This window comes from Pongo abelii, chromosome 21, assembly GCF_028885655.2.
Source record: "Pongo abelii isolate AG06213 chromosome 21, NHGRI_mPonAbe1-v2.0_pri, whole genome shotgun sequence".
In the NCBI taxonomy this organism is placed as follows: domain Eukaryota; kingdom Metazoa; phylum Chordata; class Mammalia; order Primates; family Hominidae; genus Pongo; species Pongo abelii.
The window spans coordinates 50,163,391-50,187,595 of record NC_072006.2 but is presented as its reverse complement, the minus strand read 5'-3'; the positions used below and the strand labels follow the sequence as shown (position 1 = coordinate 50,187,595).

Below are 24,205 nucleotides of genomic sequence, written 5' to 3'. Positions count from 1 at the left end.
CAGACACAAGAGTCTAAGTACATAACTACCGGGCTATAAAGCCCACCTTCCACTCTTCCATGAACGGTCTACAGATTTCCTAATAGCAGCCACAGAATTGCTTCAACTTCTACTTCCTGTTAAAGAGGGTTCATAATAGTGCCAATCTGACAGGTTGTTAAGGTTAAATAAATTACCTAGAATTCGGATGACCAGCTGTAAGGTTTACCAGGGACTGAGCGGGTTCCCAGGAATGGCTTCAAAATGGGGATGGCTGGGTGTGTGGCTCACACCTGTAATCCCAGCACTTTGGGAGCCCAAGGCAAGAGGATCACTTGGGTCCAGGAGTTCAAGATCAGCCTGGGCAACATGGTGAGACCTGTCTCTACAAAAAATACAAAACTTAGCTGGACGTGACATGGTACCACCTGCCTGTAGTCCTAGCTACTCAGGAGGCTGAGGTGGGAAGATCACTTGAGCCCAAGAGGTGGAGGCTTCAGTGAGCTGAGATTGCACCACTGCACTCCAGCCTGGACAACAGAGCAAGACCCTGTCTCTAAAAATATAAATAGGCGGCCGGGCGCGGTGGCTCACGCCTGTAATCCCAGCACTTTGGGAGGCCAAGGCAGGTGGATTGCCTGAGGTCAGGCGTTCGAGACCAGCCTGGCCAACATAGTGAAACTATATCTCTACTAAAAATACAAAAAATTAGCGGGGCGTGGTGGTGGGCTCCTGTAATCCCAGCTACTTGGGAGGCTGAGGCAGGAGAATTGCTTGAACCTGGTAGGCAGAGGTTGCAGTGAGCCGAGATCGCGCCATTGCAATCCAGCCTGGGCAACAAGAGAGAAACTCTGTCTCAAATAAATAAATAAAAATAAAAAAATAGGCTGGGCATGATGGCTCACACCTGTAATCCCAGCAGGCTAAGGCAAGCGGATCACTTGAGGGCAGGTGTTCGAGATCAGCCTGGCCAAAATGGCAAAACCCTGTCTCCACTAAAAATACAAAAATTAGCCAGGTGTGGTGGCACATGGCTGTAGTCCCAGCTACTTGTGAGGCTGAGGCAGGAGAATCACTTGAACCCAGGAGGCAGAGGTTGCAGTGAGCCAAGATCGCACCACCGCACTGCAGCCTGGTGACAGAACAAGACTCTGTTTCAAAAAAAATTAATTAATTAATTAAATAAAAAAGGAAATGGAACTATTTTTGTGAATCTGTGGATTACATCAGAAAAAAAAAAAGACACAATGGGGAAAGTCCTAGGCAAATCAGGATGAGTTAGTCATCCTTCCTAGATGAGTGTTTGGTGCTAAATACATGCTCAGCAGACATGATTATTGCTTCCCCTTTCTTTCATCCATTTGGCAACAAAAAGGTGGCAAGAACCCACTCTGTGCCCTGTCCTAGGGTCTGGGAACCCTGTAAGCAGTAGATGGAGGTGGGGGGGTGGGGTGGAGGCGGGGATGCTGTTTGGAGCATCTTGCTCCAAGGGTTCATTAAAAAATCCACCAGTGGGCCGGGCGCGGTGGCTCACGCCTTTAATCCCAGCACTTTGGGAGGCCGAGGCGGGTGGATCACAAGGTCAGGAGATCGAGACCATGCTGGCTAACACGGTGAAATCCCGTCTCTACTAAAAATCAAAAAAAAATTAGCCAGGCGTGGCGGCGTGCTCCTGTAACCCTAGCTGCTGGGGAGGCTGAGGCAGGAGAATGGCGTGAACCCGGGAGGCGGAGCTTGCATTGAGCCGAGATCGCGCCACTGCACTCCAGCCTGGGCGACAGAGCGAGACTCCGTCTCAAAAAAAAAAAAGAAAAAAAAAAAATCTACCAGTGGATTATCTCAGGTGATAAGTTGGAGATCATCCTGACAAATATGGTGAAACCTCATCTCTACTGAAAATACAAAAATTAGGCGGGCGTGTTGGTGGGCACCTATAGTCCCAGCTACTCAGAAGGCTGAGACAGGAGAATTGCTTGGACCCAGGAGGCGGAGGTTGCAGTGAGCCGAGATCATGCCACTGCACTCCAGCCTGGGCGACAGAGTGAGACTCCGTCCCAAAACAAACAAAAAAAGGTCGGGCGCAGTGGCTCATGCCTGCAATCCCAGCACTTTGGGAGGCCGAGGCGGGTGGATCACGAGGTTAGGAAATCGAGACCATCCTGGCTAACACGGTGAAATCCGGTCTCTACTGAAAATACAAAAAAATTTAGCCGGGCGTGGTGGTGGGCGCCTGTAGTCCCAGCTACTCGGGAGGCTGAGGCAGGAGAATGGCGTGAACCCGGGAGGCGGAGCTTGCAGTGAGCCGTGATCGCGCCACTGCACTCCAGCCTGGGCGACAGAGGGAGACTCCGTCTTAAAAAAAAAATCCACCATCCACTAGAAATGGCAGACCTCCTTCTAGGGTGATTTCAGCCGGTGTGGTATGTTCCTGGGCTGACCGCACTTGTGTAGTCTTGCTTTCCCAAGTGCAAAGGTCTCTGGGACCTTAAGGTCCCCAGGTGGTGACATAGAGACAGGTAGGGGGACCCATAGCAAAGCCAGGCAAGGAAGTCCCGAGATGATTGTGGGTGGCAGGGAAGGAAAAAATATTCCTTGACTTTGTGCCTGGACCTGGTTGCAATAAAGGCCCAAGAGGTAGTTCCTATCATCGTGCACATTTCGCTGAAAGAAGAAACTGAGGGTCAGTGACCCAAGTGAAGTGACTTGCCCAAGATCATGCAGGAAGACATGGATAATTGTAATTTGAACCAAGGTCCCAGCAAAGCGGGATTGTTGGGGCTGAGTGGGCCGGCTCCTGCACTTCCTTCCCTCTCCCTGGGCTTGGGTCCCCCACTTGTCCAGACAGCGGCCGGGCTTGTCACGGGGCTCTGTACAGCCTTTTCCACTCACCCGGCTGCCAGCGTCCCGCCCCGTCCCCTCCCAGCCCCCAAGGAAGGAGGGGAGAGCTGCAGAGAGGAGGAGGGGTCGGGAAGGCCCGGCTTTATAAAGGCGGCTGGAACAACCCTGCCCGCCAGACCCCGTCGCCCGGATCCCCTGAGCTGCCCGCCACCCCACGTGACCGCGCCGCCCCCCAGCTTCACCGCTGAGTGAGTTGGGGCGCGTCCCCATCCCGTCCCCAGTCCCTCGCCGAGCCGCGTGGTGCACTGAAGCCAGGGTGGGGAGGAGAGCCGATGAAGGAGAACGCTAACATGGGGGGCTCCAGGCAGAATCTCTAATGGGAGAGATTTAGGACCTGAGGGAGCCGGGAGACCCGGGAGCCCACGGTCTGGTCGGCCACCTCCTCTCCTCCCCGGGCGCGAGGCCTAGGAGACCGCAAGCCACCCTCCAGGAATGCGCGTGCAGTCGTTGCCGTGGCAACATGCAAGCCTGCGCGGGCCCACCGCTAAAGGAAAGGGGAGGTTGTTGGGGGTGTACAGGGGGCTGGTCCCCTGGAGGTCCAAACTCATCACGCGGCGGTAGCACGAGGGAACTGGGGACGTCCCCTCCCCCGTGTCCCAAATCCTCTGGGAGCCAGAACGCAAGTCGCATCGCCTCTCTGAGCCTCAGTTTCCACATCTGCCAAATGGAGGCAAGATTATTGGTTCCAATTTCTCCAAAGAGTTATCTGGAGGGTAACGATCCAGGCTAGCACCCACTTATGGTTGGACGTCCAAGGAATGGGTTTAAGCGGCTCAGATAACTCCTGCGACCCCACCCCACCCCCAGGCCCGCTCGCCATGGCCCTCTTCGGGGCCCTCTTCCTAGCGCTGCTGGCAGGCGCTCACGCAGAGTTCCCAGGCTGCAAGATCCGCGTCACCTCCAAGGCGCTGGAGCTAGGTAAGGCACAGGGGCAGACAGGGACGGACGGGAGCCGACGGGGTTGGGGTCGCCCCAACAGTGGGCACGGGAGCTAAGGGTTTCGCTGCTGCCTCAGTGAAGCAGGAGGGGCTGCGCTTTCTGGAGCAAGAGCTGGAGACCATCACCATTCCGGACCTGCGGGGCAAAGAAGGCCACTTCTACTACAACATCTCTGAGTAAGTGGGGGGCGGGGCCTCGCGATCCGGGGCGGGGCCTCGGCGGTGGAGGCGGGGCCCGAGAAACCTCAGGGTCTCGGGAGACTGGAGGCTGAGTGGGATGGGGCATGGCCAAATCGATGAGGCAAGACTTAAGAAACCGGATGGGGCCGAAAAGATAAAGGCCAAGCCAGCCATCATAGGCGGGACCAAGCAGATGGGCGTGGCCTTGAAAATGTAGAGGGGGCCAAGAAGGAAGCAGGACCAGTGGATGTGAGGCGTGGCCGAAGAGCACCAGAAAGGTGGAGTCAAGGAACTTGTCAATAGATGAGAGTGGAGTCTCGGGCACGGGGTGGAGCTAATCGGAGGGGTGAGAGAACTGAAGGCTCTAAGTATGGTTTAGGATGAGGGAGGGGGAATAAGGAATTGAGATATCAGGCCGAGCTTAGGTGATGGAGGCAAAGTAAACGGACTCTATTAAAAGACCGGGTGTAGCAACCCCAGGATGTGGGAGGAGAGGGGGTGCAAGCAAACAAGACTTTTTTTTTTTTTTTTCTGAGAGGGAGGCTTGCTCTGTTGCCCAGGCTAGAGTGCAGTGGCGCGATCTTGGCTCACTGCAACCTCCGCATCCTCAGTTCAAGCGATTTTCCTGCCTCGGCCTCCCGAGTAGCTAGGACTATAGGCGCGTGCCACCACGCTCTGCTAAGTTTTGTATTTTTAGTAGAGACAGGGGTTTCACTATGTTGGCCAGACTGGTCTCGAACTCCTGACCTCAAGTGATCCGCCCGCCTCGGCCTCCTAAAGTGCTGGGATTACAGGCATGAGCCACCGCACCTGGCAAACAAACAAACAAGGCTTTTGAGTGATGGGGTGAAGCTCACTTTTAACACCTGGATCAGGAAGACCTCATCTCTCAGCCACCCAAGTTCAACTTTGAGCCACCCAAGTCTAAGTTGGGCACTTGAGGGACAATGGAAGAATTCATTCCACCCACTCCCGCTTCCCCAGGCCTGGACTTGAAAGGGGAGCAGACAAATTTCCTGTCGTTGGGGGGAGTTCCCTCTTCTTGGCCCTGGATCTGACCCTGAGGCCTCCCGTAGGGTGAAGGTCACAGAGCTGCAGCTGACATCTTCCGAGCTCGATTTCCAGCCACAGCAGGAGCTGAAGCTACAAATCACCAATGCCTCGTTGGGGCTGCGCTTCCGGAGACAGCTGCTCTACTGGTTCTTGTAAGGACCCAGCACCCTCAGGGGAGTGGAGAGTGGGTCGGGAGGGCTGGAGGTGCTGTGGGGCTGTGGGCAGCCCCCTTAACCTTCCTGAGTTTCAGTTTCTTCATCTGTGTAATAGGAACAGGCATATGCATTTCATAAGAGTTGATAGGAGGGTTTGGTAGGATGTGTGGAAAGAAGTGAAACATTATTAAGAGGTGTGGTGATGTATGGGGGCACTGAAGACTCAATTGAGCTCCTACCTGGAGTGAATATTAACCCCCTTGGCAGCTATGATGGGGGCTACATCAACGCCTCAGCTGAGGGTGTGTCCATCCGCACTGGTCTGGAGCTCTCCCGGGATCCCGCCGGACGGATGAAAGTGTCCAATATCTCCTGCCAGGCCTCTGTCTCCAGAATGCATGCGGCCTTCGGGGGAACCTTCAAGTAAGCCCCAGCCCCAACCCCAGCTCACCCCTTTCGAGCCCCACAGCTCATCTGCCTAGTGCAGTGCAAAGTGCATAGGCCTGGGAACCAGACCAACTGGGTCCAAAGCTCAGCTCTGTCACTTCCTGGCTGTGTGAACTTGGCCAAGTCACTGAAGCTTGGTGCCTCAATATCCTCATTTTATAAGATCCTGTTTTATAAGATCGTTGCCAGGATTATTTGTGTTGTTATATGTAAAAAATATTTAGAACAAGGCTGGCTGTGGTGGCTCATGCCTGTAATCCCAGCAATTTGGGAGGTCAGGGCAGGTGGATCACAAGGTTAACAGATCGAGACCATCCTGGCCAACATGGTGAAACCCCGTCTCTACTAAAAATACAAAAATTAGCTGGGCATGGTGGCACGTGCCTGTAGTCCCAGCTACGTGGGAGGCTGAGGCAGGAGAATCGCTTGAACCCAGGAGGCGGAGGTTGCAGTGAGCCGGGATTGCACCACTGCACTCCAGCCTGGCGACAGAGCAAGACTCCATCTCAAAAAAAAAAAAAAAAAAAAAATTTAGAACAGCACCTGGCATATGATAAATGTATATTTAAGTGCTGGCCACTTAGATAAGAGCAACTGTGAGGACTGATATGCACAGTTGGCCATGTACTGGATTCTCAATAATTGGTATCTCTAAATAATAATAACAAAAATAATATTTTTTTTTTTTGAGAGGGAGTCTCACTCTGTCACCCAGGCTGGAGTGCAGTGGCGCCATCTCGGCTCACTGCAACCTCCACCTCCCAGGTTCAAGCGATTCTCCTGCCTCAGCCTCCCAAGTAGCTGGGACTACAGGCATGCGCCACCATGCTGAGCTACTTTTTTTGTATTTTTAGTAGAGACAGGATTTCGCCATATTGGCCACGCTGGTCTCGAACTCCTGACCTCAGGTGGTCCACCTGCCTCGGCCTACCAAAGTGCTGGGATTACAGGCATGAGCCACTGTGCCCGGACTATTTTTTTATTTTTGCTGCTGAGAAGGGGATATTGTTCTTGTTCTGGAAGAGGGTGGGGGAGAGAAGATGATGGATTATTATCTGGTGTTGGTACACTGTCAGTATTATTTATTCATCAAACAAAGTGTATGCCAGGCCCTGAGGATGCAGGAAGGAGCTCAGAGGCTATCTGGAGTAAAAAACATTTGATATCAGGGCCTGGAGAGAAGAACTAAGAAAGTGCTTTGGGGATTCAGAGGAGGGGAATCTGGGAAGACTGCCTGGAAGAGGAAGCATCTGAGCTCAGATGAGAAAATACAGGGTAGGAACGCAGAGGGTGGAAGGGAGGGCATCGGTAAGCGGATGGATGTGGGGATGCTCAGAGTGGGTTTGAGGTAATGTGGGTGGATTCATTTGGCTGATGGGACCAGCGAGTAGGTCAGGAGGTCTTGAGAATTAGGCTGGAAAGGGAATTTGGGCCTGGTTCTTAGAAAACCTATGTGGAGGAGCTGTTATTCAGGCTGAAGCTGAGGACTCCCACTGCCACTGTTTCCCTAGTCACTGATTTCTCCTGGACCTGAACTGGGGTGGAGGCAGGTTCTGGGCTCACCCGGCCTCTCCTCTCCTCGCAGGAAGGTGTATGATTTTCTCTCCACGTTCATCACCTCAGGGATGCGCTTCCTCCTCAACCAGCAGGTGTGGGCAGCGACAGGGCGCAGGGTGGCAAGGGTGGGCATGCTCTCACTTTGAGAAGGCCCTGACTCTGGCTCCCACCTCGCAGATCTGCCCCGTACTCTACCACGCAGGGACGGTCCTGCTCAACTCCCTCCTGGACACCGTGCCTGGTGAGTTGGTGGCGGGTGAGGCTGAGTGTGCAGCTGTCATGCAGCACCTCAGAGCAGGCCCCTTCTGAGCCCTGCTGTTGAACAGTCCTGGGTTCAAATGTGGCCTCTGAAGCTGACTTGCTGTGCGATTTTGGGTAAAGTGCTCATTTCTCTCTGGGCAAAGTGCTTGTTTCCTCACTTGGCTGGCAGTGCCTCCTCCTGGGGTTGCTGTGAGGATTATCTGAGAGAATAGTTGTAAAGGTCCTCAATATGTGCATGCTGACCACTGGCATCCCATTTGTCTTCATCACCTAGCATCTAATATATGCTCAATTATCATTAATTCCCTTTTTTTTTGGACGGAGTCTCACTCTGTTGCCAGGCTGGAGTCCAGTGGCGCGATCTCAGCTCACTGCAGTCTCCGCCTCCTGGGTTCAAGCAATTCTCCTGCCTCAGCATCTCGAGTAGCTGGGACTACAGGCATGCACCACCACGCCCAACTACTTTTTTGTATTTTAGTAGAGACGGGGTTTCACCATGTTGGCCGGGATGGTCTTGATCTCCTGACCTCATGATCCGCCCACCTTGGCCTCCCAAAGTGCTGGGATTACAGGCATGAGCCACTGCGCCTGGCCATGAATTCCCTTTTTCTGAGCCATGACCTCTGTCTACTGTGGGGCAAAGGTATTGTCCCGTCACACCCAATACACAGGCATGGGAAGGGAAGGAGGAGGTAGGAGAAACCAAGGGAAAGGAACCTCATGCCATCTTTTTTTTTTTTTTTGAGATGGAGTCTCACTCTGTTGTCAGGCTGGAGTGCAGTGGTGCAATCCTGGCTCCCTGCAACCTCCACCTCCCAGGTTCAAGCGATTCTCCTGCCTCGGCCTCCCTAGTAGCTGGGATTACAGGCGCCCACCACCATGCCCAGCTAATTTTTGTATTTTTGGTAGAGACGGGGTTTCACCATTCTGGACCAGGCTGGTCTCGAATGCCTGACCTCAGGTGATCCGCCCGCGTTGACCTCCCTAAGTGCTGGGATTACAGGTGTGAGCCACCGTGCGCGGCCTCCCATGCCATCTTGTTTAGTTATTTTTTTGAAACCTCTATAGTGGTAATAATAATAATAACTAACATTAATGAGCACTTACTACACACCAGGCCCTAAGTGCTTTCCACATAAAACTAATTTGACCCTCATGACAACCCTGTGAGGGATGTATCCTCATTTTATGGGTGGGACTCTGAGCCTGGAGAGGTTAAGCACCTTTCCCCACATCACACAGCCGTGAGTGACTTGAGCCCCTTCCTGCAGTGCGCAGTTCTGTGGATGAGCTTGTTGGCATTGACTATTCCCTCATGAAGGATCCTGTGGCTTCCACCAGCAACCTGGACATGGACTTCCGGGTGAGCTTCTTGGTCTGGTGTATGACCTCTGACCTCCTAACAAGACCTCTTTCTCTGCTAAGTTGCAAGATTTTACTTCTTAAAGCACAGCTCTGATGAGGCCACTCTCATTACTGAGAAGGCTATGGCTCCCTGTTACTACAGAATTAGGTTCAGCCTCCTGGGTCTGGCATTTGAGCCCTGTTAATCTTACCTGGCCCCACCTTTTATATCTTATCCTGTTTCTTTGCAGCTGCTCTTTCCCAAATTGGACCCTCGCTTCCCACCTCAGGGCCTTTGCACATGCACGGCCTTTCCCCAACTCCCCTGAAGGAGCTGGACATAAATTTCTATACAAATAATCTCATTTCATTCTCTCACAACCCTGTGAGTCAGGTACTAACATCATCCTAATTTTAGGAATGTGGAGACTTACTCATAGAGGTGACGTCACTTGCCCAAGGCCACATAGCTAGTGTGTAGCCACTACCTTTGGTCTCCCAGAGGAGTATAGCAGTTTCAGAGTGCAGACTCAGGAGCTAGAATCAGTCGGGTGCAGTGGCTCATGCCTGTAATCCCAATACTTTGGGAGGCCCAGGCGAGAGGATCGCTTGAGCCCAGGAGTTTGAGACCAGCTTGGGCATCATAGTGAGACCTCCTTCTCTACAGAGAGAAAAAGAATGCCTGAAGTTCAAATCCTAGCTCTGCCACTGACTAGCTGCACGGCCCTAAGCATAAGTTTTCAGCTGGCCAGTTTCCTAACATGTAAATGGAAATAATCTAGTAAGAAAACACACGTTGTTATGCAGATTAAAGGAGTTGATCTATGTGAAGAGCTTAGAGTACTTGGCAAAGAAGCATGAGTATGCACAATATATGTAAACAGTAGCTGTTGTTACTGCCTCTAGCTTTCAAGGCCCACTCAGATGTCACCTCTTCCATGAAACCTATCCTGACCCTCCCTCCTCCAGTCTGACAGGCTTGCCCCCTGGTAGCAGGTGTCCTCCTTCCAATGCCTTTTAAGAGATGTGCTTGTGAGTCCTCCAAGAACAGCAGCTGGATTCCCGCCATCCCCCACAGTGCCTAGCACGGGGCCGGGAGACACCTGCTGTCGGTCCAGGTGCCAGGCCAGTCTGCCTTGACCCTGACTGTGAATGCCCCACCCCAGGGGGCCTTCTTCCCCCTGACTGAGAGGAACTGGAGCCTCCCCAACCGGGCAGTGGAGCCCCAGCTGCAGGAGGAGGAGCGGATGGTGTATGTGGCCTTCTCTGAGTTCTTCTTCGACTCTGCCATGGAGAGCTACTTCCGGGCGGGGGCCCTGCAGCTGTCGCTGGTGGGGGACAAGGTATGCCGTGGCCTGTTTGTGGGATGGGCAAGAGAGGGTCTGTGACAGAGCTCACTGCCTCACTCCTGATTCCCCTGTTCAGGTGCCCCATGACCTGGACATGCTGCTGAGGGCCACCTACTTTGGGAGCATTGTCCTGCTGGTGAGTGCTGGCAGGGGGCAGGGATAGGGCCACCTGCACACCAGTGAGACCAGGGAGGGGTGCAGGCGGGGCCCCCAGTGGCAGCCATGCAGACAGGGCCCCGGCCTCTTGTCTGTGGCCAATCCCCCTCGCCTTGTCATGGCTGTTCCCATCTATGAAGCGGGCTGCTCCTTCCTGCTCCTTCCTGCTCCATCTCCTTCGCAGAGCTGTTGTGAGGATTAGTGAGAACCCAAGCTTTGCAAGTTTTTTTTGCAATTATTTAATAATAATTCACATATACTTTTGTTTATTTGTGTATTGGGGAGGAGAGTGAGAGTTACACATTTTATTTATTTATTTATTTTTTGAGACAGAGTCTCACTTTGTCACCCAAGTTGGAATGCAGTGGCACAATCTAGGCTCACTGCAACCTCTGCCTCCCAGGGCTCAAGCCGTCCTCCTGCTTCAGCCTCTTGAGTAGCTGGGATTACAGGCTTGTGCCACCATGCCCTACTAATTTTTATATTTTGTTGAGACAGGGTTTCATCATGTTGCTCAGGCTGGTCATGAGCCCAGAACTCCTGGGCCCAAGTGATCACCCATTTTGGCCTCCCAAAGTGCTAGGATTACAGGTGTGAGCCACCGCACCCAGCAGAATTACAAATTTTAAAAGAAATAATTCAGTCATTATCATCATCCAATTTATGGCTAAGCAATTAAGGGCAGGGTCTCTATTGTCAGACTGCCTGGGCTTCAAGCCTAGTTCTGAAACTGAATAACGACATAACCTCTACAAGTTACTTAACCTCTCTGTGCCTCAATTTCCCCATCTCAAAAATGGGGATATGGCTGGGCATGATGGCTCACGCCTATACTCTGAGAACTTTGAGAAGTCAAGGTAGGAAAATTGCTTGAGCCCAGGAGTTTGAGACCAGCCTGGGCGACATAGTGAGACACTGTCTCTATTGAAAAATAAATTTTTAGTCAGATCTTTTTTTTTGGGTGGGGGGACAAAGTCTCACTCTGCCACCCAGGCTGGAGTGCAGTGGCACAATCTTGGCTCACTGCAACCTGTGCCTCCCGGGTTCAAGCAATTCTCTGCCATGATACTCAGCCTGAAAAATAAATTTGTAAAAAATAACAACAACAAAATTGGCAGTAATAATATCTGCCTCACATGGTTATTATGAGGTTTAAAGGAGCCAACACATATACAGTGTTTAGAATCATGTTTGGTGAAGATTAGGCAGTTGCATCTTATAGTATTCCTTCACTGCCTATAGAAGAAAGCATAGCAGTTTAGAGAAAGAAGATATGCCCAGGCACGGTGGCTCACGCCTGTAATCCCAACACTGTGGGATGGTGAAGCCGGCAGATCGCTTGAGCCCAGGAGTTTGAGACCAGCATGGGCAACGTGGCCAAACCCCATCTCTACAAAAAAACAAAAGCAAAAACAAAAACAAAAAACAAATACAAAAATAAGTCAGGCGTGGTGGCATGAACCTGTGGTCTCAGCTGTTCAGGAGGCTGATGTGGCAGGATCACTTGAGCTGAGGAGGTTGAGGCTGCAGTGAGCCGTGATCATGCCACTGGACTCCAGCCTGGGTGACAGAGACCTTGTCTCAAAAAAAAAGGAGAGAGAGAGCAAAAAGATACGGCAAGGGGTCTGGGCATAGTGGCTCATGCCTGTAATCCCAGCACTTTGGGAGGCTGAGGTGGGCAAATCACCTGAAGTCAGTTGTTCCAGACCAGCCTGGCCAACATGGCAAAACCCCGTCTACTAAAAATACAAAACTTAGCCGGGCATGGCGGCAGGCGCCTGTAATCCCAGCTACTTGGGAGGCTGAGGCGGGAGAATTGCCTGAACCTGGGAGACAGAGTTGCAGTGAGCTGAGATCGTGCCACTGCATTCCAGCCTGGGCAACAGAGTGAGACTCCATATCAAAAACAGAAGACATGGCAAGGTGCTGAGATACTAATGCAAAAAGGACATCCACGAAGAGTCTGGATTGGAGACGGACCTGAATATTGAGATGTATTTAGGAAGCAGAAAGAGAAGAACACATTCCTGTTCCTTTGTGTGGCAACGGCATGAAGGCTAGATGCAGATTTGAGGGTTTTGGAAGCTAGAGCTGTCTCTGTATTTGCAATATGAGAGTCCCCAGGGGACAGAAGCTGCACCTGCCTTCCTTCCCCTTCTTCCCTGGGGGCTCCACAGGAAATGGCAGGGACTTGACCCGCCCCTGCTGCTCATCCCCCAGAGCCCAGCAGTGATTGACTCCCCATTGAAGCTGGAGCTGCGGGTCCTGGCCCCACCGCGCTGCACCATCAAGCCCTCTGGCACCACCATCTCTGTCACTGCTAGCGTCACCATTGCCCTGGTCCCACCAGACCAGCCTGAGGTCCAGCTGTCCAGCATGACTATGGTACGGGTCCCGGAGTGGGGGCTGCTGGCTGGGGGTCAGGGAAAAATGGGCTGTGGGTTACTGACCTTTTGGGTCAGTAACATCCTCCTTCCCATGTTCCTGCAGGACGCCCGTCTCAGCGCCAAGATGGCTCTCCGGGGGAAGGCCCTGCGCACGCAGCTGGACCTGCGCAGGTAGGCAGGTGCACTTCCCTGCCCCTCAGCATCTTGAGGATAATCACACCTGTCCACAGGGATGTTGAGCTAAAGTTCAGTGATACCTATAAGCCACTGAGAGCTGGAGTCTGTCTTTGTTAATGCATGCCAAAGTGCTTTGGTAAAGTCTAACTCCTCTGCATTCTCACATGTCCCAGAGGCAGGCAGGGCAGGTATTATGAGAGATGAACAAATGGGTCCAGCAACGTTAAATAACATGCCCACAGTCACACAGCAAAGATCAGAACATGGGTTTTGACAAAAACCTCAGCACAACACAGCTTTGTGACCTTGAGGCCATTTTATCTTTCTTTTTAAAAAATGTTCTTTTTTTTTTTTTTTGAGAAGGAGTTTCGCTCTTGTTGCCCAGGCTGGAGTGCAATAGTGTGGTCTTGACTCACTGCAACCTCTGCCTCCCGGGTTTAGGCAATTCTCCTGCCTCAGCTTCCTGAGTAGCTGGGATTACAGGTGTGCGACACCATGCCCCGCTAATATTTGCATTTTTAGTAGAGACAGGGTTCCACCATGTTGGTCAGGCTGGTCTTGAACTCCTGACCTCAGGTGATTCACCTGCCCTGGCCTCCCAAAGTGCTGGGATTATAGGTATGAGCCACTGTGCTTGGCCTTATTTTATTGTATTTATTTATTTTTGAGACAGAGTCTCACTCTGTTGCCCAAGCTGGAGTGCAGTGGTGCAATCATAGCTCACTGCAGACTTGACCTCCTGGGCTCAAGTGATCGTCCAGCCTCAGCTTCCCGAGTAACTGGGACTGCATGCATGCACCACCATGCCTGACTATTTTATTTTTTGTAGAGACGGGGTCTCACTTTGTTGCCCAGGCTGGTCTCCAATTCTTGGGCTCAAGTGATCGTCCCACCTTAGCCTCCCAAAGTGCTGGGATTACAGGCATGAGCCGCCGCACCCAGCCCATTTTGTCTTTCTAGGCCTCATTTTCTCTATGTGTTTAATACAGGCAAAAGTAGCATCTGCCTTCTAGGGCTGTGCTGTCCAATATAGTAGATACTAGCCACATGTGACCATTTACATTTAAATTAATTATAATTAAATAGTTTTTCAGTTGCACTAAGCCACATTTCATTAGCCACATGTGGCTAGTGACTACCATAGTAGATGGTGCAGATACAAAACGTTTCATAGAAAATCTGACTGGACAGTGCTGTTCTAAGGTTAAAGGAGATAATGTAGGTTAGGACCCTAGGTTCTAGAGGCAGCTTCTGACACTTCCCAGCTGTGTGACTTCAGGCAAATTACTTAACCTTGCGGGGCCTCATTTTCCTCATCTATAAATTAGTGCAAATCCTAATAGTGCCCACTCCTTGGGCTTGTTATGAGGACTAAACCAGTTGGTACTGTATTTTAAAACAGTTTACTAACATTAACTTTTTAAACACGTTGGCTGGGTGCGGTGGCTCACATCTATAATCTCAACACTTTGGGAGACCAAGGCGGGTAGATTGCTTGAGGCCAGGAGTTCAATACCAGCCTGAGCTACAAAGTGAGATCCTGTCTCTACAAAAAAATTTAAAAGTTAGTCGGTCATGGTGATGCACGCCTGTGGTCCCAGCTACTTGGGAGCCTGAGGTGGGAGGCTGACTTGAGCCCTGGAGGTCAAAGCCACAGTGAGTGAAATTGCACCACTGCCCTCCAGCCTGGGCAACATGGTGAGACGCTGTCTCAAAAATAAATAAAAAGAAAAAAAGAAAATAAATATGCTTAGTGTCTGACAGGAACTAAGCAATGTGAAGTTCTGTTACATAAAATAAATAACGCCTGCAAAGCTACCAGCAGAAGTCTGGCACATTAGAAGTGCTCAATAAAGGCCAGGCGCACTTGCTCACGCCTGTAATGCCAGCACTTTGGGAGGCCAAGACGGGCGGATCACAAGGTCAGGAAATCGAGACTATCCTGGCTAACACGGTGAAACCCCGTCTCTCCTAAAAATACAAAAAATTAGCCTGGCTTGGTGGCGGGCACCTATAGTCCCAGTTACTCGGGAGGCTGAGTCAGGAGAATGGCGTGAACCCGGGAGGCAGAGCAGTGAGCCGAGATCGCGCCACTGCACTCCAGCCTGGGCGACAGAGCAAGACTCTGTCTCAAAAAAAAAAAAAAAGTGCTCAATAAATAAAAATTAGCAGTCTTAGAGAAAAGGAGACCCAAGTGGCAGCAATGACTGCCCCGAGGATACCTGGAAAGTTGTAGCACCTAGAAAGGTGCCTAGGTGGGCATCTGAGCCTGCAACTCAGGCACCTCTGACAGGTAGGCCTGGGTGGCCTGAGGAAGGGGAGCTTCCAGGCTTCCTGTCCACAGGGCTCCTTTCTCTCCCTCAGGTTCCGAATCTATTCCAACCATTCTGCACTGGAGTCGCTGGCTGTGAGTGGGCAAGGGTGGGTGGGCTGGGCTGGGTTCGTGAGATCCTGACCCTCACCATTCCCTCCTCCTCATATAACTGCTCACCTGTGGGCAGCTAAAGGCAAACCCAATCCTGACTCACTGCTCTGTTTCCCCCCTCGCCCCTCCCAGCTGATCCCATTACAGGCCCCTCTGAAGACCATGCTGCAGATTGGGGTGATGCCCATGCTCAATGGTAAGGCTGGGGTGTGAGGATGGAGGAAGAAAGGAGGGGTGAACTGGGTGGGCCCAGACTGAGCAGGGTGCTCCCACCCACAGAGCGGACCTGGCGTGGGGTGCAGATCCCACTACCTGAGGGCATCAACTTTGTGCGTGAGGTGGTGACGAACCATGCGGTGAGTGGGGGCGGGATGGGGAAGGAGGGAGGGCCTTCCCCTCTCCTATAGCTCCCCAGTGCCCTCCATTACCTGACCCCAGCTCCCCCACTACCAGTCGCCCCCTCCCGTTTTAATCTTAGACTCCTAAAAGCCGTTGCATACACTGTGACTTCTCCTTGGAGCACTCTTCTCCCATCCCAAAACCTACTAATCATTCAGGTCTTAGCTCAGAGGTCACCACCTCCAAGAGGCCCTCCTTGACACCCACAGTCTACACTCCTACAGCCTCATTTTAGCACCTTGACATGGAATTATCCATTAGATTGAGTCCCTGAAAGACAAAGACTGTCTCTTGATCTCTAAACTCTGGCCTCAGTAACTGAATGAATAAATGAGGCTCCCCTCTCCCCCACACAGGGATTCCTCACCATCGGGGCTGATCTCCACTTTGCCAAAGGGCTGCGAGAGGTGATTGAGAAGAACCGGCCTGCCGATGTCAGGGCGTCCACTGCCCCCCCACCCTCCACAGCAGCTGTCTGAGCCCTCAACCCCCACGCTGGCAGCTGTCATTCAGGACTCCAACCCCTCTCAGCCCCTCTTTTCCCACATTCATAGCCTGTAGTGCCCCCTCTAACCCCCAGTGCCACAGAGAAGACGGGGTTTGAAGCTGTACCCAATTTAATTCCATAATCAGTCAATCTATCAATTACAGTCCGTCCACCACCTCCCTGTGGGCTGTCCTGAGCTCTGTTGGGTTCCTGGGATGGGATCAGTGCATCATAAAGGGCATTCTTTAAGCAGAGAGGGGGCCAGGCCACCCCATTCAGGAACTGCTGCGGGAATAAAGTGCTAACTTGCCCCCAGGCTGTTTATGGGAGACCCTGGGCCCAGTCTGGGATGTACAGGGCTGTGGGAACGGGGCAGTCCTGAAGGCAGAACCCGGCCTGCAGGGGCACTTTGCTTAGGAGAGGACTCTCCTAGCGGGAGAGGCTGGGAGGGGCTGCATCAGGCTGTGGAGCTGGTTGCCGTGGTCATCAGTATGGCTGCTTGTTCAGGAAGCGGGAGAACATGGTGAAGGCAGCGAGGGGCTTGTCGGTGGGAACCATGTGGCCGGCGCCCTGAGGAGCAATGTTTGTGAGCTCCTGACCCCCACCATTCCCTCCTCCTCATGTAACTGCTCACTCATTGGGAATTCCTTCATCCCAAGCCCTTTATTCTTCCCAGAACCCTCCGCACCCCTCTCCAAAAAAACTTGCCCATACAGGGGCCAGATGGTAACCCATGACCCAGCCTAAAAGGCAGCCAGAGGGAAAGGACGGGTGGGTCCTGCTCCTTTGCCTCCGGCCCAGTTATCTCTCAGCAGGCCCAGTCCCTACCTTGATCGTGAGAAAGGCGATGTGGGAGAATTCCTTCACGAATCCGGCAATCTGCTCCCCGCTGTCCCCGTACTTCACTAACCAGGGCCGGCGCTGCACCTCCATCTGCCCCGCCAGGAAAGACATCAGCCTACAGCAGCTGCGTCCTTGCTCACAGCTACCAGCAAGACCTTAGGGCTGGGAATTCCTCCACACTTGCCCTCTGTGGGCCAGAGCCAGGCAGCCGGCTGGCCACTCCCAGGCATACCCGCTCCCGATCCTCCACAGCAGCCCCTATCCCAGGGCCAGGAATCTCTGCCTTACCTTCTGGTTGAGGGAATCCACAAACCACTCATCCCCCATGAAATTGCAGGCCATGTCTACATCTCCATTATATAACAGGATCTGGTATTTCTAAAGCAGGACGGGGTAGAAATGAGGGGTGTGGAACAAGCCAAGTCCCCAGCCCTTCCCTAGTTCAAGGCCTACCCCTCAGGGAATTCAAGGGGCCGAGCTAGATAACACAAACCAGGGAATTCTCATGTTTTCTAACGACTTACTGCATGTCCAGTATTCTACTAAATGTTTTATCTGTGAAGGTAGATATCATTATTATCCCCATTTTACAAATGGGGAACCTGAGGCTCATATTTAAGAAATTTGCCCAAGATTATGTGGCTAGTACAGGGACTTGCACCCAGGCCATGTGACTCCAGAGCCCATGCTATTAACCACTGTGCTGGACAGAACCTAGTCCTAACTTGGCTCTGCCAGTGCCTCCTATGTCACCTTGGACAAGGTCTCCTCCCATCCTGGACCTCTGCTGGCCCATTTTTGGCATGAATGAAGCTCTTTTCACACTTAAGGCTCCTTGGCTGATGCAGACCCCTTGACCTCCTGTAGCAGGACAGCATGGGTGGGGACAAACCCAGGTTCAAATTCTGACCCCACCAATCACAGGACCCTGGGCTTCGCCTTTTGGAGTTTCAGCTTCCCTTGTCCTGAGAGGAAGTCTAAAGGGCCCCCAGCTTGCTGTGCTACTCTGGGGTCCTAAGGCTGCTGGTGATCCAGCTGTGCTGTCCCCACTCACCTGTGAGCTAAGCAGCTTCAGATACTGGGAGTTCATGCTTCGGTAGAGACGGCGGTACTGTAAGTTTACCAGAAAGCTGCCGGGAACATACGAGCAGGCCCCAGGAAGACCAGGTCGGGGTGAAAAGTAGTCAACAGATCAGACCTTCTCTCCTATCTCCAAGCTCCAACCCAGAAGGCAGACAGCTGGGTTCCACTCCCCTTTTTGCTTTTTGGGGGGCCACCTCTCTAGGACTGACTTGAATGATGGGCTGGATGGGCTGGGATTCAGACAGCCTCAACTCGCCCCCATTTAGAAAGGTACAGGGATGCCGGGCGCGGTGGCTCACGCCTGTAATCCCAGCACTTTGGGAGACCGAGGTGAGTGGATCACGAGCTCAGGAGTTTGAGACCAGCCTGACCAACATGGCGAAACCCCGTCTCTACTAAAAAAAAAAAATACAAAAATTAGCCAGGCGTGGTGGTGTGTGCCTGCAGTCCCAGCTACTCAGGAGGCTGAGGCAGGAGAATCACTTGAACCTGGGAGGCGGAGGTTGCAGTGAGCCAAGATCGCACCACTGCACTCCAGCCTGGGCGACAGAGCGAGACTCCATCTCAAAAAAAAAAAAAAAAGAAAAAGAAAAAGAAAAAGAAACGTACAAGGGACATGTTTTGGTTGTTACAGGGACTGGGAGGCATCTGGCATTTAGTGTCTAGGGGCCAGCAGGTGTGAGAGTCACAACATATAACAGGGCAGAGTGTGAGCACTGACCAATCAAAATGGACCTGAGCAGCCCTGCTGGGCCCAGTGTCACCCTTTTACTCGGGAGGGGTAGGGTGGGGGCGGTCACAGGAGACTGGACATGGAAGTAACAGTTTCTTATTGTTGTTTGAGATGGAGTTTCACTTTTGTTGCCCAGGCTGGAGTGCAGTAGCACAATCTCAGCTCACTGCAACCTCTGCCTCCTGGGTTCAAGCGATTCTCCTCCCTCAGCCTCCTGAATAGTTGGGATTACAGGAGCCCACCAGCACACCTGGCTAATTGTTGTATTTTTAGTAGAGACGGGGTTTTATCATGTTGGCCAGGCTGGTCTCGAACTCCTGACCTCAGGTGATTCCCCCGCCTCAGCCTCCAAAAGTGCTGGGATTTACACGCGTGAACCACCGTGCCCAGTCGGAAGTAATAGTTATTAACCAATGTGATGGCCGGGTGTGGGGACCCACACCTGTAATCCCAGCACTTTGGGGGGCCAAGGAGGGAGGATTGCTTGAGACCAAGAGTTTGAGACCAACCTGGACAACATAGTGAGACCCTGTCTCTACAAAAAATTTTTTTAAAAATTAGCCAGGAATGGTGGCATGTGCCTGTAGACCCAGCTACTCAGGAGACTAAGGTGGGAGGATTGCTTGAGCCTAGGAGGTTGAGGCTGTAGTGAACTGTGAAACAACAACCAATGTGGCTACATAATGAACTGGGGCCAGGTGGGGTGGCTCATGCCTGTAATCCCAGTACTTTGGGAGGCTGAAATGGGCAGATCACTTGAGCCCCAGAGTTCGAAACCAGCCTGGGCAATATGGTAAAACACCATCTGTACAAAAAATACAAAAATTAGTTGGGGGTGGTGGTGTGCGTCTGTAGTCCCAGCTACTGGGGAGGTGGGAGGACTGCTTGAGCCCACGAGTTCGAGACTGCAGTGAGCTGTGATCACACCACTGCACTCCAGCCTAGGTGACAGAATGAGACCTTGTCTCAAACAAAAATATTTTAAATTTAAAAAAGATAAAAGAATGAATTGGCTGACTCTCAATCCACTGAGGGGTCAGGGATGGATGTTAAACATCCTCTACAGCTCATCTCATTGAGAAACTCTACACAGAAGATCCCTGAGAACCTGCTGATGCCCACAAGCCCCAGCAACCCGCCACCCCAAGTCACAGGTGGCCACAGAACCTCACTTGCACATGTCCCATTGCGGCAGCTGCTCTGGGATGTTGAGGGCCTTCCGCACGTACGGGTTGTTGAGGTAGGTGGAAGCAGCTGTTGTGTTGGTGCAGGGGGGGTCCATGCGTACTTTATCCCCTGAGCGCAGCAGTGCCTGGAAGGCACAGACAGATGGTCAGGGCCTCTGCTTCTCTGCCCCTCCCCCTGCTCCCACCTCACCAGGAGGAAGCCCACGCCCTTGCACACCTGATGCCACGTCCGCTTGAGTGGCAGGCGAGTGAAGATGTTGCCCAAATCCTGGACCACAACAGTGTCCTTCTCATACCTGCATGTGAGGTGGGGGGATGGGTGTGGAGCCTCCAGATGGGGCTGGGGTTGGCCCCAGGGGCACCCAGCAGCACCTACCTAAAATGGCTGGGCACCCCTCCAGCACACGGGGCATAGAGATTGTAGATGTTGAGGCCAGAGTTGCCCACGATGCGGGCCACTTCCTGAAGCTGCAATGATACACCAAGCCACCATGCTTTACAGATCCCCGGCCTCTCCACAACCCCACCAAGTTGTCCCAAGATTTACTGCTCTTGGATTTCACCTCTTCACCCTTCATCCATTTTTTTTCACAGGTAGGGAAACTGAGGCTCAGTGGCAGGAATCTTCCCAGACCTGGGTCCAAATCCTAGCATCACTGCCTCCCAACACTGTGACTTCAGACAGTGATTTCAAAATTCATGGCCCTCAGTTTCCTTATCTGGAAAATGTGAGTAGTATGATCTCATTTGAGGGGGAATCTTGAAACTTAAATAATCTACATAGACACAGTTCAGCACAGTGCCTGCCACATTGCAGGAGTTTGATAAATGTGAAGAAGTCCTTTCTCCCTCACAGAGGTTATGGGATTTGCCACCATAGGAGGTGGTGGTGGTGGGAATACACACTTAGACACATGTCCCAGAGAACACTAAATTGCTTAAAGGTGTAAGAAAGCAATGAGGGTGGAGAACAAGGAGTCCCTAAGGAGGGAATGTGGTCCCGTTCTCAGGATTAGGGATGGGAGAGCTGATGCAAAGTGACAGTAGAACCTCACATTTGTCACGCATTCCGGGTCTTTGTTGTCATAGAAGTTACACTTGTTTTGAGAGCAGCAGTGGGTCTGGAGAGAAGACCAAAGCCTGTAGGAGATAAGAGTGAAAAGCGCATCAGCCTCTGGTGGGAAGAGGAAGGCAGAGGAGGCGAGCATAGCCCCCACCTCCCACCAACCTCCCTGACCCTAGGAGACTAGGAAAGATATCACAGGGTATGGTCTGTACATCATCTAAGCTAGCTCCCAAAGAGGTGCCCCAGGGTCATACAGACAGGCCTCCTTAGTTCCTTTAAAATCTGATCTCTGGCTGGGCACTGTAGCTCACGCCTGTAATCCCAGCACTTTGGGAAGATCATTTGAGGCCAGGAGTTTGAGTCCAGCCTGGCCAACACAGCAAAACCCCATCTCTACTAAAAATACAAAAAATTAGGCAGGTGTGGTGGTACGCGCCTGTAGTCCCAACTGCTTGGGAGGCTGAGGCACGAGAATTGCTTGAACCTGGGAGGTGGAGGTTGCAGTGAGCTAAGATCCTGCCACTGCACTCCAGCCTGGGAGACAAAGTGAGAATCTGTCTCAAAAAAAAAAAAAAGAGGCCGGGCGCGGTGGCTCACGCCTGTAATCCCAGCACTTTGGGAGGCCGAGACTGGCGGATCACAAGGTCAGGAGTTCGAGACCAGCCTGGCCAAGATGGTGAAACTCCGTCTCTACTAAAAATAAAAAAAATTAGCCGGGTGTGGTGGCAGGCGCCTGTAGTCCCAGCTACTCGGGAGGCTGAGGCAGGAGAATTCCTTGAACCTGGGAGGCAGAGGTTGCAGTGAGCCGAGATCGTGCCACTGCACTCTAGCCTGGGTGACAGAGCAAGACTCCATCTCAAAAAAAAAAAAAAAAAAAAAGAAAGAAAGAAAATCTGATCTCTATTCTTTGGCCTTTCAGCACTAGGTTCTTTCTGCAACCCACCTGCTGCTCATAAACCTGGGCTGGGCCTGTCATATCATGTGCCTGGAGGATAGACCAGAGATCATGTGACCTGCCCCACCCTAGAGATTGCCCAACTGCCCTATCCCATACCTGTTCCCCAGAAGGCCATGGTAGTAGGCAAAGTAGACCAGGGAGTTGTCATTCTGCTCATAGGAGGAGAGTCCATTGCCCACAGCCAGCCCCTGTGAAACACCTAGGGCGCTCAGCTCATGTGGAGGGCGAAGAGGAAGAGCCTCCCTCACCCTAACACCCAGACCTTCAGCAATCCGGAAGCTGAAATCCAGGGTGGTTTATGGGGGCGGGTGGGTATGGAAGGCCACTCAATGCAAAACACAGAGCTGGCAGCCTGACAGGTGAGTTTCCTGTGTGTGGGAGGCACACAGACAGACCTAGGGCAGCCGGTGGTGGGGAGGTTATGCAGGAAGCTGGGTTGGATGAGGACATTGACCAGTCTGACCTTGCTAACTGCAAGGCCACAGCCTCAAGGTGCCTCCCTTCCCTCCTGCAGCTGCCCTGCACCTGAAGGTTCATGCTGGGGTCCTGCATGACCAGCACGGCCAGGGTGGGGATGTAGATGCCAGCATAGCTCTCCCCGGTCAGGAAAAGTTTGTTGTTCTTGTACTCCGGAAAGAGGCGGAAGAAATCTTGAAGGGCCTCAAAATTGCTCTGGGCGACCTGGGGATGGGAGAGCAAGACAGAGGGAATCAGGAAGCTTTGGTATTTGAACTGGAAAGAACTTCAGAGATAACGACATCAACCCACCCTATTTGTGCAAGAGGAAGTGACCGGCCACCATACCACAATAGCATATGACAGAGCAAAAAGTGGACTCCAAGGCCATGCTCTGTCTCCCAGCATCATGCCATGGACGGAGGACCGGGGGGCCTGGGGCAGATGGGCTGGCACCAGACTCACCTCAGTGTCATTAGTTGCATAAAACTTGTCATCGGAGTAGGAGAAGCCCACCCCAGCTGGGGACTCCAGGTATAACACATTGGCAATCTAGAGGGGAGGGAAAAATGAGCTAAATGCCACCCCATCCAAGTGCCCAGGCACCCCCACAGGACCCACAGCTCCAGCTATACCAGATTCCAAGAATAGGGGTTGTACTCCAGGGTGACACCATCTGGCTGGACCTGAGGAGGAAAGAGATGGCTGAGTAAGTCCCAAGGGCCAGCTGGGTGGAGGGAAAGGGCCACCATGAGAGACACTTTACATGTCGGCAAAACCTCTGAGAGGTACAGGCAGCAAAGCCAATGGCATAGAGGAAAATCCCGAGGCTTAGAAGGAAGGAAACTTTTTGGAAAATCACAAAGTCCCTTTCTCGCTTTCCCCAGCCTTTTGCTTTGGGAACTGTGCTTTCCCCCTGCTGTCCACTCACCAGGAAGGGGCCATGCTCTGTGAGGAGTCCATCTAGGGAGCTGCAGCCGGGACCTCCATTGAGCCAAAGCACCACAGGGCTGTTCTCGGGATCCTTCTGGGACTCCACAAACCTGGGAGGGGGGTCAGGGCAGGGTTGGCGCAGTTGGAGGGGCCCTTTCCAGCCCTCCCGGCTCCCAGGCATCCTCAGGGGTCTGCAGAACTATCCCCCATCCCTCATCCGTCATCTCTTCTCCCAATCCCGCCCAGGAGGCAGGGCGGCAGACCAGTAGTGGAGGTGCTTTGAGCCGGAGCCTTTGAGGTAGCCGGAGTACTGGCGGAAAGACGGCTGCTTGGCTAGCCCCGGGAGGCGCTGGATCTCGTCCTGATCGGAGGCTGCCTCGCCTCGGGACGCCCAGGACACTAGCAGCAGCAGCAGGAACAGCGGCGGCGGCGCGGCTCGGATCATCTACGGGAGGCAGCAGAGGGACTGTTGACTCGCTCCTCAGCGCTTCCGTGCAGCAGCCCCCGAGGCGGAGCTGGCGGCGCCTCTGCGAGGGAAGCCCCGGCCCCAGCGCCAGCTCCCACCCCCGAGCCTTCTCTGCCGCGCACCGATCCCAGGATCGGGGATCCCCTCCAGCCTCCGGTGCCAGCTCACCTCTGCTCCCCAGCGTCCTTGCTCTCCTGGAGGCGCCCGGGGACTGGAAGTCATGTGTACGAGTCACGTGAACTCAGGCGCCACGTGACAGTCTTCCTCCCGCCCCTTCTTTGGTCCCTA

At 52.8% G+C, this 24,205-nt stretch overlaps 2 protein-coding genes across 4 annotated transcripts; one reads left to right on the top strand and one right to left on the bottom strand.

Annotated features, from left to right (window-relative positions):
* The first annotated feature begins 2,806 nt into the window (after window positions 1-2,806).
* PLTP (phospholipid transfer protein) lies at window positions 2,807-16,369 on the top strand. Of its 2 annotated transcripts, NM_001133818.1 has the most exon segments (16): window positions 2,992-3,065; window positions 3,685-3,795; window positions 3,893-3,992; window positions 5,072-5,200; window positions 5,471-5,626; window positions 7,236-7,299; window positions 7,385-7,448; window positions 8,740-8,831; window positions 9,979-10,155; window positions 10,238-10,297; window positions 12,538-12,702; window positions 12,808-12,875; window positions 15,246-15,288; window positions 15,439-15,502; window positions 15,586-15,662; window positions 16,062-16,369. In NM_001133818.1, coding segments are annotated over 15 exon segments (1,482 nt in total). In that variant the 5' UTR covers window positions 2,992-3,065; window positions 3,685-3,695; the 3' UTR covers window positions 16,185-16,369.
* Window positions 16,305-24,160, bottom strand: CTSA (cathepsin A). Of its 2 annotated transcripts, none has more exons than XM_009233653.3 (15): window positions 24,040-24,130; window positions 23,715-23,896; window positions 23,450-23,561; window positions 23,154-23,204; window positions 22,984-23,070; window positions 22,588-22,743; window positions 22,159-22,250; window positions 21,094-21,178; window positions 20,415-20,506; window positions 20,256-20,334; window positions 20,024-20,163; window positions 18,090-18,165; window positions 17,324-17,413; window positions 17,021-17,125; window positions 16,305-16,762 (listed from the first exon to the last, which is right to left on the bottom strand). In XM_009233653.3, exons 2-15 carry the CDS (start codon window positions 23,894-23,896, stop codon window positions 16,679-16,681), a joined length of 1,431 nt encoding a protein of 476 aa, XP_009231928.1. In that variant the 5' UTR covers window positions 24,040-24,130; the 3' UTR covers window positions 16,305-16,678.
* Window positions 24,161-24,205: the final 45 nt, after the last annotated feature.

Coding starts and splice junctions, on each gene's coding strand:
- CTSA (XM_009233653.3), bottom strand. CDS start 23,896: ATGATCCGAGCCGCGCCGCCGCCGCTGTTCCTGCTGCTGCTGCTAGTG. Junction 22,251..22,587: donor ACCCCAGCATGAACCTTCAG/GTGCAGGGCAGC, acceptor GGTGTTTCACAG/GGGCTGGCTGTGGGCAATGG. Junction 20,507..21,093: donor ACCCGGAATGCGTGACAAAT/GTGAGGTTCTAC, acceptor GTATCATTGCAG/CTTCAGGAAGTGGCCCGCAT.
- PLTP (XM_024238541.2), top strand. CDS start 3,696: ATGGCCCTCTTCGGGGCCCTCTTCCTAGCGCTGCTGGCAGGCGCTCAC. Junction 12,703..12,807: donor AGCTGTCCAGCATGACTATG/GTACGGGTCCCG, acceptor ATGTTCCTGCAG/GACGCCCGTCTCAGCGCCAA. Junction 15,503..15,585: donor GGTGATGCCCATGCTCAATG/GTAAGGCTGGGG, acceptor TCCCACCCACAG/AGCGGACCTGGCGTGGGGTG.